The sequence below is a fragment of the Oncorhynchus mykiss genome, chromosome 13 (genome assembly GCF_013265735.2).
Source record: "Oncorhynchus mykiss isolate Arlee chromosome 13, USDA_OmykA_1.1, whole genome shotgun sequence".
Classification (NCBI taxonomy): domain Eukaryota; kingdom Metazoa; phylum Chordata; class Actinopteri; order Salmoniformes; family Salmonidae; genus Oncorhynchus; species Oncorhynchus mykiss.
In genome coordinates, this window is record NC_048577.1 from 23,838,114 (window position 1) to 23,852,127 (window position 14,014).

The 14,014-nt window shown below is 46.7% G+C and overlaps 1 protein-coding gene across 7 annotated transcripts in view; it reads left to right on the forward strand.

The window, feature by feature from the left end:
* Positions 1 to 14,014, forward strand: part of LOC110486004 (ubiquitin carboxyl-terminal hydrolase 34) — a 57,861-nt gene that overhangs the window by 30,279 nt on the left and 13,568 nt on the right. For 5 of the 7 annotated variants that reach the window (XM_036940653.1, XM_036940657.1, XM_036940655.1 and 2 more), the window contains exons 30-62: positions 281 to 403; positions 565 to 648; positions 762 to 848; positions 1,185 to 1,385; positions 2,463 to 2,545; positions 2,841 to 2,881; positions 3,088 to 3,212; positions 3,416 to 3,568; positions 3,790 to 3,950; positions 4,223 to 4,527; positions 4,988 to 5,151; positions 5,528 to 5,593; positions 5,779 to 5,982; positions 6,213 to 6,290; positions 6,580 to 6,674; positions 6,922 to 7,094; positions 7,471 to 7,621; positions 7,827 to 7,905; positions 8,000 to 8,053; positions 8,152 to 8,247; positions 8,356 to 8,420; positions 8,721 to 8,796; positions 8,954 to 9,001; positions 9,213 to 9,278; positions 9,394 to 9,474; positions 9,577 to 9,662; positions 10,296 to 10,464; positions 10,754 to 10,828; positions 10,923 to 11,074; positions 11,444 to 11,597; positions 11,846 to 11,902; positions 12,063 to 12,167; positions 13,534 to 13,681. In XM_036940653.1, coding sequence (XP_036796548.1) covers positions 281 to 403; positions 565 to 648; positions 762 to 848; positions 1,185 to 1,385; positions 2,463 to 2,545; positions 2,841 to 2,881; positions 3,088 to 3,212; positions 3,416 to 3,568; positions 3,790 to 3,950; positions 4,223 to 4,527; positions 4,988 to 5,151; positions 5,528 to 5,593; positions 5,779 to 5,982; positions 6,213 to 6,290; positions 6,580 to 6,674; positions 6,922 to 7,094; positions 7,471 to 7,621; positions 7,827 to 7,905; positions 8,000 to 8,053; positions 8,152 to 8,247; positions 8,356 to 8,420; positions 8,721 to 8,796; positions 8,954 to 9,001; positions 9,213 to 9,278; positions 9,394 to 9,474; positions 9,577 to 9,662; positions 10,296 to 10,464; positions 10,754 to 10,828; positions 10,923 to 11,074; positions 11,444 to 11,597; positions 11,846 to 11,902; positions 12,063 to 12,167; positions 13,534 to 13,681 — 3,805 coding nt within the window. The remainder of the gene's footprint in view (positions 1 to 280; positions 404 to 564; positions 649 to 761; positions 849 to 1,184; positions 1,386 to 2,462; positions 2,546 to 2,840; positions 2,882 to 3,087; positions 3,213 to 3,415; positions 3,569 to 3,789; positions 3,951 to 4,222; positions 4,528 to 4,987; positions 5,152 to 5,527; positions 5,594 to 5,778; positions 5,983 to 6,212; positions 6,291 to 6,579; positions 6,675 to 6,921; positions 7,095 to 7,470; positions 7,622 to 7,826; positions 7,906 to 7,999; positions 8,054 to 8,151; positions 8,248 to 8,355; positions 8,421 to 8,720; positions 8,797 to 8,953; positions 9,002 to 9,212; positions 9,279 to 9,393; positions 9,475 to 9,576; positions 9,663 to 10,295; positions 10,465 to 10,753; positions 10,829 to 10,922; positions 11,075 to 11,443; positions 11,598 to 11,845; positions 11,903 to 12,062; positions 12,168 to 13,533; positions 13,682 to 14,014) is intronic. The other 2 variants (XM_036940654.1, XM_036940658.1) reach the window with 1 other exon arrangement.

Here is a 14,014-nt window from a genome sequence, read left to right on the forward strand (position 1 = left end):
CGCCCCAATACTGTTGTGCCCCTGCTCATGCTGGCCTGCTTATCCCTTTGCATCCTGCTCATTAGTTTCTGCTCGTATTTCTTAAACATTCCCAGGGCCCCAGGGGTGTACATTTTCGTTTCAGCCCGTCACGCACACACCTCATTCAACATATCAAGGGCCTGCCGATTTAGTTGAGTTGTTCAATGAGCCGTCCTTGTTCTGACCCACTTTGCTCACCAATGAATGACAACATAAAGATATGCGTCCTGTCTCGTGTGTGTTCTCCGTCTGTCCGTAGGGAGGCGAGGGTCTGTGCTGGAAGGACCTGCTGAGAATCAAGAGCCCCCACAAGCTGCTGTACGCCCTGGAGATAATCGAGGCCCTGGGCAAGCCCAACCGACGCATCCACCGGGAGTCCACGGTACTACTGGGACTAATTTTTAATATATATACTTTGTCACTCAAACACCTTTTTTTTCTCATTCATGAACACCCACATTCACACACATATGCACACCCTTGCTCTGCTCACTGATTCAAACACGCATATGAATGACCCCTGTGTTGTCCGTGTGTGTCCAGGGGAGCTACAGTGACCTGTACCCAGACTCTGACGACTCCAGCGAGGACCAGATAGAGAACAGTAAGAACTCTTGGAGCTGCAAGGTACGCCTCTTTATAAACTGACTACCTCTCATACTGTACACTCTTACACAAACCACTTATCCATCACGTCAACTCCATTTCCTGTTTGTTTTTTTGTTGCTCTCTTCTTACAGTTTGTGTCGTCTGGAGGGCTTCAGTTGCTGTTGGAGATTTTCAACTCTGCCATTCTGGAGCCCAAGGACCAGGAGTCTTGGACAGTGGTGGGTGGATCAGAAACACATTATAATACGTGGGAGAAATGGAATAGAATGGGTTGTATAGATTAAACTAAATCAAGTTGAAGTCTCGGTACTCTACAGTCATATGACGAGTGGTAATGATTCTGTTAAAAAAAAACAGTTTTTCACACATTGAAAACTGCTTTATGAGGTGTGGATGATTTCCAATTTCAAAGTGGACAATCCTAAAATATATATGAAAAACATGGGGGGAAATGAACAGGACAGAAATAAAACCATGTCCTTCATTGTTTTGAAAAATAATGTTCTGTAGTTAGTGTTGAGTGTTAACACAGGTCACATCTCTCTCTCCTTCAGTGGTTGTTGGACTGCCTGGCTTGCCTGCTTAAGCTCATCTGCCAGTTTGCGGTGGACCCGGCCGACCTGGACCTAGCCTACCACGACGTCTTCTCCTGGTCGGGCCTCACCGACAGCCAGCGCAAAAGGGCCTGGCCTGGCAAGTCCCGCAAGTCCGCCGGCGACCACGGCAAGGGCCTGCACATCCCCCGCCTCACAGAGGTACACTGGTCCCTCAGCTAAATGTTAACAGCTTATGCTCACCGCTGGGTGGGGAGTGTTGCCATCCTTAACTCTTTCTGTTGCCATCCTTAACTCTTTCTCTTTTTTTTTTCCACAGCTGAGGCACTTAAAAGAGAAATGATCGATCGATTTTGTTTGACGTAACCAGGAAATACAGAAATGTGTAATAACCCAGGATTGAGCAACCAGTAACCATAAAAAATTAATAAAACATTTTAATTACATTTTTTTCAACTTAATTTCTGTAGTGAAGGCAACATTTCTGTAGAAAGTAGTAGAGAATGTCCTGCAGCATCTTTTTGTCTCCCCATCTATTTCCTCGTCTCTCCCTCTGAAGCAGTCTTCTATTGCCCCTTCTCTCCCTCTGAAGCAGTCTTCTATTGCCTCTTCTCTCCCTCTGAAGCAGTCTTCTATTTCCTCTTCTCTCCCTCTGAAGCAGTCTTCTATTTCCTCTTCTCTCCCTCTGAAGCAGTCTTCTATTGCCTCTTCTCTCCCTCTGAAGCAGTCTTCTATTTCCTCTTCTCTCCCTCTGAAGCAGTCTTCTATTGTCTCTTCTCTCCCTCTGAAGCAGTCTTCTATTGCCTCTTCTCTCCCTCTGAAGCAGTCTTCTATTGCCTCTTCTCTCCATCTGAAGCAGTCTTCTATTTCCTCTTCTCTCCCTCTGAAGCAGTCTTCTATTGCCTCTTCTCTCCCTCTGAAGCAGTCTTCTATTTCCTCTTCTCTCCCTCTGAAGCAGTCTTCTATTGCCTCTTCTCTCCATCTGAAGCAGTCTTCTATTTCCTCTTCTCTCCCTCTGAAGCAGTCTTCTATTGCCTCTTCTCTCCCTCTGAAGCAGTCTTCTATTGCCTCTTCTCTCCCTCTGAAGCAGTCTTCTATTGCCTCTTCTCTCCCTCTGAAGCAGTCTTCTATTGCCCACAGCTATTTTGTCTCTCTGTACTTCCTTCCCTGTGGTGTCTTGGTCTCTACACGAACTTCAAAACTATCCCCATGGGTCATTATTTGTATCTTAAATACTTGGTAATACTTGATTTTTTTTTTTTTTTTTTTTCATGTCAGGTTTTCCTGGGCCTTGTCCAAGGCACCAACCTGATCCAGCGCTTGATCAACGTGGCCTACACCTACGATAACCTAGCACACAGGTGAGAGAACACCAAAGACGAGGCCTGTGTTTCCGTGGTCACACTACCCACTAGCGTGCTATGTACTACTTAACTACTAAGTATGTTTGGTGTGGCTCAATGTATGTGGTCACACTCTCCATGCCAAGAAAGGCTTTTGAATTTGAAGACCGGGAACAAATGATTGGATTTGAAGGAAGGCATTCATTGTAAGTTGTGTTGTCGTATGGACATGGGGTATCGGTGTGAAATGTTTTTGTACTCAAGGTTTCCGTCAGCCTATCTTGACTTTGTTTACTTCCTGTCTCACCTGCAGAGTTTTGAAGGCCCAATCGGATCACCGGTCCCGCCATGAAGGTGAACTACGTTTTACATATGCTTAAATGTTAATCAACATGAGAAATTAACAGCCACATTTTTATTTTTTTTCACACAAACATTTTGCACTGAAAGTAAGGCTTTCATAGCCTCCTATCCATTCTTCTGTATATGTGCTTAAGCACATTGTTCTTAGGAATGACACATTAGACATGTGAAATGACGACGTTATTCCTATGTTCCAGTGACCCACTACTCCATGTGGCTGCTGGTGAGCTGGGCCCACTGCTGCTCTACGGTCAAGTCCGGTCTGGCCGACAGCGACCACCTTCACGACTGGCTCAAGAAGCTCACCCTGCTCGTCCCGGAGGTGAGATCTGGGGGAATAATGAGACACTGACCCCACCCCCCTCAGTTTGTTTCGGTGTAACATTTGTGGGTATTTCCATCCAAAAATATTGTCTCTATTTTGATGCCACTGGAATACTAACTATTCTGTGACCCAATCGATCCGTGTGACCTTGGTAACAACATCAAATAGAGGAAGGTGTTAACGTGAGTGTGCCTTCTCAGACGGCGGTGCGTCACGAGGCGTGTAACGGCCTGTACAAGCTGTCCCTGTCGGGTCTGGAGGGAGGAGAGTCCATCAACAGGTCCTTCCTGCTGCTGGCCGCCTCCACGCTGCTCAAGTTCCTCCCCGACGCACAGGCCCTCAAACCACTGCGGGTGGGTACAGCACACATACACACTTGCGCATATAGACAGATGCATATATATACACACACACACACACACACACACAAGCACAATTTGTTTTGTACTGTATACTGACTAAAACAAATGTGTTCGTTGTGGGTTATTCACTTCCTAGGTCACGTCAAGTTACACATGTCTAATATAAATGAAGGGGGCTCTGTAGCTGATGTGCTGTGTGGTCATGTGTTCAGGTGGAGGACTATGAAGAGGAGCCCGTGCTGAGGACGGGCTGTAAGGAGTACTTCTGGCTGCTGTGCAAGCTCATCGACAACATCCACGTCAAAGACGCCAGCCAAACCACTCTGTTGGACCTGGATGCTTTAGCCAGACACCTGGCCGACTGCATACGGAGGTGAGTCCAAGATGAATCCAAGACCTGGTCTGCGTCTGAAACGGTGTCCTATTGCCTATTTAGTGCACTGCCTTTGGACCATGTGCCGGGGTCAAAAGAAGTGCGCTATATAGGAAATATGATGTTTTCATGTGTGATGGCTTGCGTTGTCCACGTTCTTTCTGGAGAATTAAGGCCAGCTCAGTTCAAATACACGGGACAATATTGTTTTTAAACCACTTCTACAATTAAAGTTTGCTTGCTCAAACATTGACCTGTCTCCCGCTCCCCAGCCGCGAGATACTGGACCAGCAGGACGGCGCCATCGAGGACGACGGCCTCACGGGCCTCCTGCGCCTCGCCACCAGCGTCCTCAAACACAAGCCCCCCTTCAAGTTCTCCCGAGAGGGCCAGGAGTTCCTGCGCGACGTCCACAACCTCCTCTTCCTCCTTCCCAGCCTGGCCGACCGCGCCCAACCCAAGTGCAAGTCGCATGCGGCCCGCGCCGCCGCCTACGACCTCCTGGTGGAGACGGTGAAGGGCTCGGTGGAGAACTACAGGCTGCTTCACAACTGGGTCATGTCCCAGCACATGCAGAGTGAGAAGGACCTTTTTAAGAACGGTTGAAAATGCTACTAGGGATATTTGTCAATGAGAGTAATGCATTGGTAGGAGGGCCCAAGGGAATACAATGGCCATTGAATTAGACATTGTGCTGGCTGACAGAATCTGAAAATAGTTTCCGCCCCTAAACTGCGCCTAGCTGTTTTTTTTGGTGGGGTGCGGGGAATAGAAATACTATATACGCTGGTTTTAAACAAACAGCCAAATAGCATCCCATTGAAGTCAGGCCTTCCTGTTGGTAATGTCTGCTCCATGGATTTCCAGTACCGGATCAAATGAGTGAACCAAGTTGGTTTATTAAGGTTCAAAGTCAAAAATTCTTTGAAAATGCTATGATTTAAGATATTTGAGCATCATCAAACATAATCTTAGATCCGGTATATTCTATTAGGCCCCTGAACGATATGAATATTTGTGTTAATGTTAATTGACAGCCTCTCACGCCCCGTACAAGTGGGACTACTGGCCCCACGACGACGTGCGTGCCGAGTGTCGCTTCGTGGGCCTCACTAACCTGGGGGCCACCTGCTACCTGGCCTCCACGATCCAACAGCTCTACATGATCCCTGAGGCACGCCAGGCCGTCTTCACTGCAAAGGTCAGTCTGCTAAATACTGTGCTCCTCTTACGCCCTCTCTTTGTTCTATCGTTCCTCTCTTGTTCTCCCTCTTGCTTTTCTTACGCCTCTTTGTTTTTTTCCCCCCTGTCTTGATCTCTCGCTCTCTCGCCTCGCTCTATATTAGCGATTTGTAATGGATGATATTACCGTGGTTCCCTTTTCACAATGCTGTAGTTTGTATGGGGGCAATTTCACCTCATCCACGCTTGGATGATCCACGGCAGCCATTTTGCGCAAGAATGCTCATCCCACACATGCTATTTCACTCCCTCTGCCACCCGGAAGAATGCTTTCGATGTTGGTATTTGCAAATGTTGTTTGCTAATGAGAGTTGTTGTTTTTTTTCTTCCCCCAGTACGCAGAGGAGATTAAGCACAAGACCACCTTGCTGGAGCTCCAGAAGATGTTCACCTATCTCATGGTACGCAGCCGGTCTCTCTCTCTCTCTCTCTCAGCCCTCTGTCTCACACCCTTCTCATCTAGCTCCTCCGTCCACATGACAGGAACAAACTGACGTTGTCCCCGTGGAGAGCCTGCTACTTCGATTTTGCTCCGCTCCTCCTTTCTTCCATTTTTTACCCCCTCGCTCTCCATCCCTCGTTCCAGGAGAGCGAGAGGAAGGCGTACAACCCCCGCCCGTTCTGTAAGACCTACACCATGGACAAGCAGCCCCTGAACACGGGCGAGCAGAAGGACATGACCGAGTTCTTCACCGACCTCATCACCAAGATAGAGGAGATGTCCCAGGACCTGAAAAACACAGTGAAGACGCTCTTTGGAGGGGTCATCACCAACAATGTGGTCTCGCTGGTAAGAATCACTATACTCCTTTAAATGTTTACCTGCAAAACTCATCATAAACCGCATTAAACCACTCTGCTTGATTACGAGGTTTACTGTTTTTTGTGCACTTTGCACTATTCCTTGGCACTACAAAAATTCACTACAAAATGTTGCCCTACGTGTGTTTATTGCATTTGTGTGTGTGTGTGTGGCTTTACACACACATTCTCATTCCACTAATTTTCTCCATCCAACAGGACTGTGACCACGTGAGTCAGACAGCTGAGGAGTTCTACACAGTCAGGTGCCAGGTGGCCGACATGAAGAACATCTACGTAAGGACAACATCGCCATCAACATTGTTGACGTCGTTTAGAAGTGCAACCAAGTGTTATAGACTGGGGTTTTACCTTCCAATCACACGTCTCAAATCTCATAGCACTGTAGTATCACACTGCCGCCTTCTATTCAGTTTGGAATTCTTACTCTTGCAAATGGCAACTTCTCCTCAAGTCATCCTATGTCGGACTCTGTTAGTCCGGTGTATTTTCTATGCTCCTAATTCTAGTGGGCATATAGTACTGCTTGGCATGTTGCTGGAGACTTGTCTTCGTGTTTCCTCAGGAATCTCTGGACGAGGTGACCATCAAGGACACTCTGGAGGGGGACAACATGTACACCTGCTCCCAGTGTGGCAAGAAAGTACGCGCAGAGAAGAGGTGAGTTGCCGTGAACCTCATGAGGAGGACCCTGCTGGTTTCTACTGAAAATAAGCCAACTATCCTACACTGGCAGTCGTAGTTGTATATTATACATTTTTGGAATAGTTGGCTGGTTTTCCACTAGTTGATGTTGGTTTTACCATTTGAAAAAATAACTTATTGACGTCTCTAGTTTTGTTTTTTTTGTACAAGACCTGTGCTTATATTAATCTCCCTTCCCTTTCTCCATCCTGCTCTGTACCAGGGCCTGCTTCAAGAAGCTGCCTCGCATCCTGAGCTTCAACACCATGCGCTACACCTTCAACATGGTCACCATGATGAAGGAGAAGGTCAACACGCACTTCTCCTTCCCCCTGCGCCTCGACATGACCCCCTACACTGAGGACTTCCTCATGGCCAAGGGCGATAGGAAAGAGGGTACGCGTCACTTCCTGTTCCGACAGACCCCCCCCCCCCCCCCAACTGCATGATTTGGTTCTCATAGGCTCTGTACTAAATTCACTTGTATCACTGTACTAGTCGGTGTGTTTTGAAATCGGGTTGAGTAGCAATTTGCGGATAATTCCTTTTTCGCAGTCTGTAGAAAGAGGACAAATGTGCTGGATAGAAAGACGAATATCTGAAAACAAAGTAATGTCTGCACCTCGAATGCTCCCCAGTGATTTATCGGCGATTTAATATAAAGTTTTTATCCTCTTGGTATCTTCATCTATCTAGCCTATCAGAGGCTAGCTGGACCAATAATTGGAGGAATGGGTTGCTCATTGATGTGGTCCACTATGTCCTACGACAGGTTTCCGGGAGGAGGGTGAGGCCAAGGTGGCGGAGAGCTACGAGTACGACCTCATCGGCGTCACGGTTCACACGGGCACGGCCGACGGCGGCCATTACTACAGTTTCATCCGAGACATCGTCAACCCGCACGCCTACAAGAATAACAAATGGTGAGGAATATCTCTGGCTCTAGTATTGAAATCAGATCATTGGGGGGATTTTTAAAAAAGAGGTCTCACGTTATTGTCTTACGATACACTTTATTGTCCCTTTACATGGAGATTCATTCATGACACGCCTTTTGATATCTGGATGCGTTTGAATTTTAGGGAGTACAACCGACTGTCATTAAGGTCATTTGTTTGCTTTTCTCAGGTACCTATTCAACGATGCCGAGGTGAAGCCCTTTGACTCCGCCCAGCTAGCCTCCGAGTGCTTCGGTGGAGAGATGACGGTAAATCATTTTTTTAAAAGACAATGTTTTACTGTTAATTAATACCCTTTTAAATATTTTAATGTTTTGTCTCGCCTACATTTTTGTCTTTTAGACAAAAACGTATGACTCTGTCACCGACAAGTTCATGGACTTCTCCTTTGAGAAGGTCAGTTTCCTTGTAAAATCACTTTCTAATGTTTAAATTTAGTTTTAATTAACGCTGGGTTTTAAAGTTGACAGTTTGTCCCGTGTCTCTCCCTCCAGACCCACAGCGCCTACATGCTTTTCTACAAGAGAGTGGAGCTCGAGGAGGAAAATGGCAAGGACTTCAACTTTGACGTTTCTCCAGATCTACTCGAGGTACCCGGCTGGTCACAATCTCATAGCAACTCTCCTTTCTCACATTCTTCATTCTCTCGAAACGTTGAAATACTTATTCTGTGTTTCTTTTTTCTTTTCTCTACTCAGTGGATTTGGCAAGACAACATGCAGTTTCTCCAGGACAAGAACATTTTCGAGCACACGTACTTTGGGTCGGTGACACATTTTTGGAACTAGCCGTCAAGACTGTACCTTTTCTGAAGCTAGAATGCAGATGTGATATAATTGAGAGTTTATGTTAACAGTACTTTGCTTGTGTGCCCTTGACTTTACCCTGAAATGTATAACCAAATAGATTTTACTTATGAAATACTGTCTCAATTAAAGCTCATACGCAATCAAATGTTGTCTTGATCTATTAACATAGTGCAAGTTATGTAGGATGTAGTGTTGCCTTGGTGGATCAACTGGTCTGAGATCAGTGTTGTGACTCTCTCCACTCTTACCTACAGGTTCATGTGGCAACTTTGCAGCAGCATCCCTAGCACTTTACCAGACCCCAAAGCCATCTCCCTCATGACTGCCAAGGTACGACCCCACTCCACTAAAGCCTTATTCTCAACCGTAGAACTTCATTTTAAAATCCTTGACCTTTTCTCACCGTTTAATTTTAAATTTTTATGGTTATACCTTTACACTTTTTGAATATACTTTCCACTCTCACACTTCTCCTCCTTGGTTACAGCTTAGCACGGCATTTGTCCTGGAGACGTTCATTCACTCCAAGGAAAAGGTGAGTTGTCCTTCCTTACTGTCAGTCGATGGCTCCCTCTAGTTGCCAGCCTCAATTGCAGTCTGGTTATTTTTCAGCAATTTTTTTAAATTTCTTAAATTTTTTAAATTATTCTAATATTTTTTTTTGCCCTTTTGTTTTACCGTGTGGAAGATGGTCTGTAACTTTTTTATAGCAAGGGTTTGTCTACATTTTGTCTGTGTGTTTTCAGCCCACCATGCTGCAGTGGATCGAGCTCCTGACCAAACAATTCAACAACAGCCAGGCGGCCTGCGAGGTGAATTGACTGTTTGTTGAAGGACAAATCCGGGAACACATTGTGCTGAAATGGTTTTCAATCATTAGCGGGGTAATTGCTAACTTCCTGTTCTCATGTTGTCATCGCCTTTCAGTGGTTTTTGGACCGCATGGCTGATGACAACTGGTGGCCCATGCAGATCCTCATCAAGTGCCCCAATCAGATTGTTCGACAGGTGAGAGCCCCAATCAGATTATTCGGCGGTCACACTCACTCACTCACTCACTCACTCACTCACTCACTCACTCATACTCTCTACCCTGTTGTCCCCCATCAGATGTTTCAGAGGCTGTGTATCCACGTCATCCAGAGGCTACGGCCAGTCCACGCCCACCTCTACCTACAACCTGGCATGGAGGACGGGTAGGAATGGTTACTTATGTACCAATCAATCATCCACCCACTCAATCACTCACAACCTGAGAAACATGTTAATTTGAATGCTTTATAATGTTAACAATTGATGGCTTACACATAATTATATTATTTTTTTGTTGTTGAATTTTTCCCAGATCAAACTGGCTTCTGATATCCCATGAGTCTATAACGTGGCTCTTGAGTACACCCTCAATGTCAGCAAGACCTCTCCTCTGTTTTGCTGAAACTAGAGGTGTTGCAGCATGACATCACCGTGTTGTCGGTGTCATTAGCTGGCCATGTGTCACCTTGTTGCCCTAGCACTATGGGCACCTGCAGAGTTTTGTGGCAAAACATTGAGGTTTAATGGTCACAAACCAAAGAAGTATCGATTTTATAATTTTTTTTGAAAAACTCGGGGGGGGGGGGGACTCCATGTTTAATTCTACTATCTCCTGGATCATGTTCATTAGGGTACTCAACAGAGAACGTTTCAAAATGCTTTGCAAAAGGAAATGAAAATGAGTTTCTCATTGGACAAGTCTAGGTAGTCCCTTTGTTTCAGTCCATCTTCATTTGTTTGGTAATGAACATGACCTCACAAGTTGTCTGGTGTCACTTCCTGTGTGCTGCCTCCAGGTCTGACGACATGGACGGGCCGGTGGAGGACATTGGCAGCCGCTCGTGCGTGACGCGCTTCGTCAAGACGCTGCTGTCCATCATGGAACACGGCGTCAAGCCCCACAGCAAACACCTGACTGAGTACTTCGCCTTCCTCTACGAGTTCGCCAAGATGGGAGAGGAGGAGGTGGGTCGTTGATAACAATTGTCATTTTATAGGAAAATACTCTTGACACTTTTATCCCAAAGGACTTAAGTGTGTAAAAAGGAGTCCCAAATGGCACCCTATAACCAAGAGAGTGTACTACTTTTGACCAGAGCCTGCTCTCTGAGTGCACATGTTTTCTGTGATTCCTGCAGGTCTTGAACCCCATGACCTTGGCATTACCTCACCAAAATACATGGCTGAAAGGGTTTTTAGAGAACAAGGTTTTTATTAACAGTCTGTTTTGTTTTTTCTTTTCTCATAACTCCAGAGTCAGTTCCTTCTGTCCCTACAAGCCATTTCCATCATGGTGCACTTCTACATGGGCACCAAGGGGCCTGAGAACGTAAGTAAACACTAGTTGTGTGTGTGTATGTGTGTGTGTGTGTGTGTGTGTTTCTGTGATTGGGTGTGTAATAACCTGCCCCCCCCCCCCCCAGCCCCAGGTGGAGGTGCTGTCTGAGGAGGAGGGAGAAGAGGAGGATGAGGAGGAGGACATCTTATCCCTGGCGGAAGAGAAGTACCGCCCTGCCGCCTTGGAGAAGATGATAGCTCTCATCGCCCTGCTGGTGGAACAGTCCCGCTCTGAGAGGTAGGGCGCTGCATGGCATGGCACCACTTGGGACACAGGAAAAGCAGTCTCTGGCACAGGGATTTGACCTGCCACTAGCAAAGTGAGATTTGTCAACGTCACTGGGCAATTTGAGTATCACCCAGAACTAGACAAATTGTTGTGACTAGACAATTTGGTATTTACGTTTGCTGGGTCACAGAAAATGTTCATAGCTTTGGCACAGCACAACATAGTGTTGGTAATACTTCCCAAAAGTTAGCTAGAAATACTACCACATATAGCACCCAAATGTATTCACTGTTGTCGGTATCAAATCCTCCCCCTTCTTCATATGCTTAATTTTTCATCTTCTTTCTAATCTCCTTTTCTCCCTCCCTCTCTCTCCAGACACCTGACTCTGTCCCAGAGTGACATGGCAGCCCTGACTGGGGGGAAAGGCTTCCCCTTCCTCTTCCAGCACATCCGAGACGGCATCAACATCAGGCAGACCTGCAACCTCATCTTCAGCCTGTGTCGCTACAACAACCGCCTGGCCGAACACGTACGTTTAACGCTCGCGCACACACTAACGCACGCACGCACCCACAAACAAACACGTCGCCGTTGTTAATGGTAGACCCTGGCCGTGACCTCACTCTCCGAGGGTGTCTCAGAGAGAGTTGGGATTTGCATAAAGCACAATTGGTATTAATACAGACTTTTTTACATGTTTGAAATAGGACAAATATAGGCACCCACCAAATTATTATTACATAGAGGGGCATAATTTCTCCTGTGTTTTTATTCCAGATTGTATCCATGCTCTTCACCTCTATCGCTAAACTGACGCCTGAGGTAAGCACTGATGTGAGAACCTATACTTTTAATACATAATGCTCTGTCTATTATCCAACTCAATTATTAGTTTGTACAAATCTCAATTTGTCCCTCATGTTCTCTACTTCTTTCTCTCCGTCCCTCTCCTTATCTCCACCCTGCTCTCCGTCTCCCGCTTCTCCTCGTCTAGGCGGCAAACCCTTTCTTCAAGCTGCTCACCATGCTGATGGAGCTGTCAGGTGGTCCTCCGGGCATGCCTTCCTTCGCCTCTTACATCCTACAGAGGATCTGGGAGGTACGGTCACACACACACAAACATCAAATCTCATGTTATTTGTCACATGCTTCGTAAACAGTGACCGGTACGGGCCCTTCCCAACAGTGCAGATAGAAAAATATAAATAATACAAGGAATAAATAACTAGCTTGGTACTGGTACCACGTGTGTGTGTGTATATAGCCAAGTCGATGTACAAGGTAATTGAGGTAGATATGTACATATAGGTAGGGGGTAGAGTGACTAGGCAACAGGATAGATAATAAACAGTAGCAACAGCGTATGTGATGAGTCAAAAGAGTTGGTGCAAAAAGGGTCAATGCAGGAAGTCCAGGTAGCTATGTAGCTGTCTAATGGCTTGGGGGTAGAAGCTGTTCAGGGTCCCGTTGGTTCCAGACCGCTCGCCATACAGTAGCTGAGAGAACTGTCTATGACTTGGAGTCTTTGGCAATTTTTAGAGCTTTCCTCTGACACCGCCTGGTATCGAGGGCCTAGATGGCAGGGAGCGTGCCTCAGTGATGATCACCTGCCTCAGTGATGTACTGGGCCGTACACACTGGCCTCTGTAGCGCCTTGCGGTCGGTATACCAAGCAGTTGCCGTACCAAGCGGTGACGCAGCCAGTCAAGATGCTCTCAATGGTGCAGCTGTAGACGTTTTTGAGAATCTGAGGGCCCATGCCAAATCGTTTCAGCCTCCTGAGGGGCAAGAGGCATTGTCGTGTTGGTGTGTGTGGACCGTCTTAATTCCTTAGTGAGGAACTTGAAGCTCTCGACCCGCGCCACTACATCGCGCGGATGGGTGCGTGTCTGGCTCTCCGTTTCCTGTTGTCCACGATGTCTTGCTGACATTGAGGGAGAGGTTGTTGTCTTGGCAGCACACTGCCAGGTCACTGACCTCCCTATAGGCTGTCTTGTCGTCGGTGATCAGGCCTACCACCGTAGTGTCGTCAGCAAGCTTAATGATGGTGTTGGAGTTAGGTGTTGCCACGCAGTCCTGGGTGAATAGTGAGTACAGGAAGGGACTAAGCACGCACCCCTGAGGGGCCCCAGTGTTGATGGTCAGAGTGGCGGATGTGTTGTTGCTTACCCTCACCACCTGGGGGCGTCCCGACAGGAAGTCCAGGATCCAGTTGCAGAGGGAGGTGTTCAGAGTACTGGGAGTCCCAGAGTACTGAACTTAGTGATGAGCTTGGAGTGAACATAGTCACATAGGTTCATCTGATTCATTGTTCTTTATCAAGTTACTTCAGTTAAACATAAATGTATCTATGTATTTGTCCTTAATTCACTTAGTCAAGTTATTTCAGTTGATCTTGACGTCATTGCCTAAAATATTCAGAATCTTATCCTTTTTGTTGTGTGTGTGTGTGTGTTCTCTCCCAGGTGATAGAGTACAACCCTAGCCAGTGTCTGGACTGGTTGGCGGTGCAGACCCCCAGGAACAAGCTGGCTCACAGCTGGGTGCTGCAGAACATGGAGAACTGGGTGGAGCGCTTCCTACTGGCCCACAACTACCCCCGTGTCCGCACCTGTAAGAACACTTGTGATGTCTCTGTCTGGAAGTTCTTACGAACTACACTACATGGCCAAAAGTATATGGACACCTGCTCGTCAAACATCTCATTCCAAAATCATGGCCATTAATATGGAGTTGGTCCCCCTTTGCTGCTATAACAGCCTCCACTCTTTTGGGAAGGCTTTCTACTAGATGTTGGAACATTCCTGCGGGTTCTTGCTTCCTTTCAGCCACGAACATTAGTGAGGTTGGGCATTTATTTTGGCCAAATAGGCCTTCCAATTCATCCCAAAGTGTTCAATGGGGTTGAGGTCAGGGCTCTGTGCAGGCCAGTCAAGTTCTTCCACA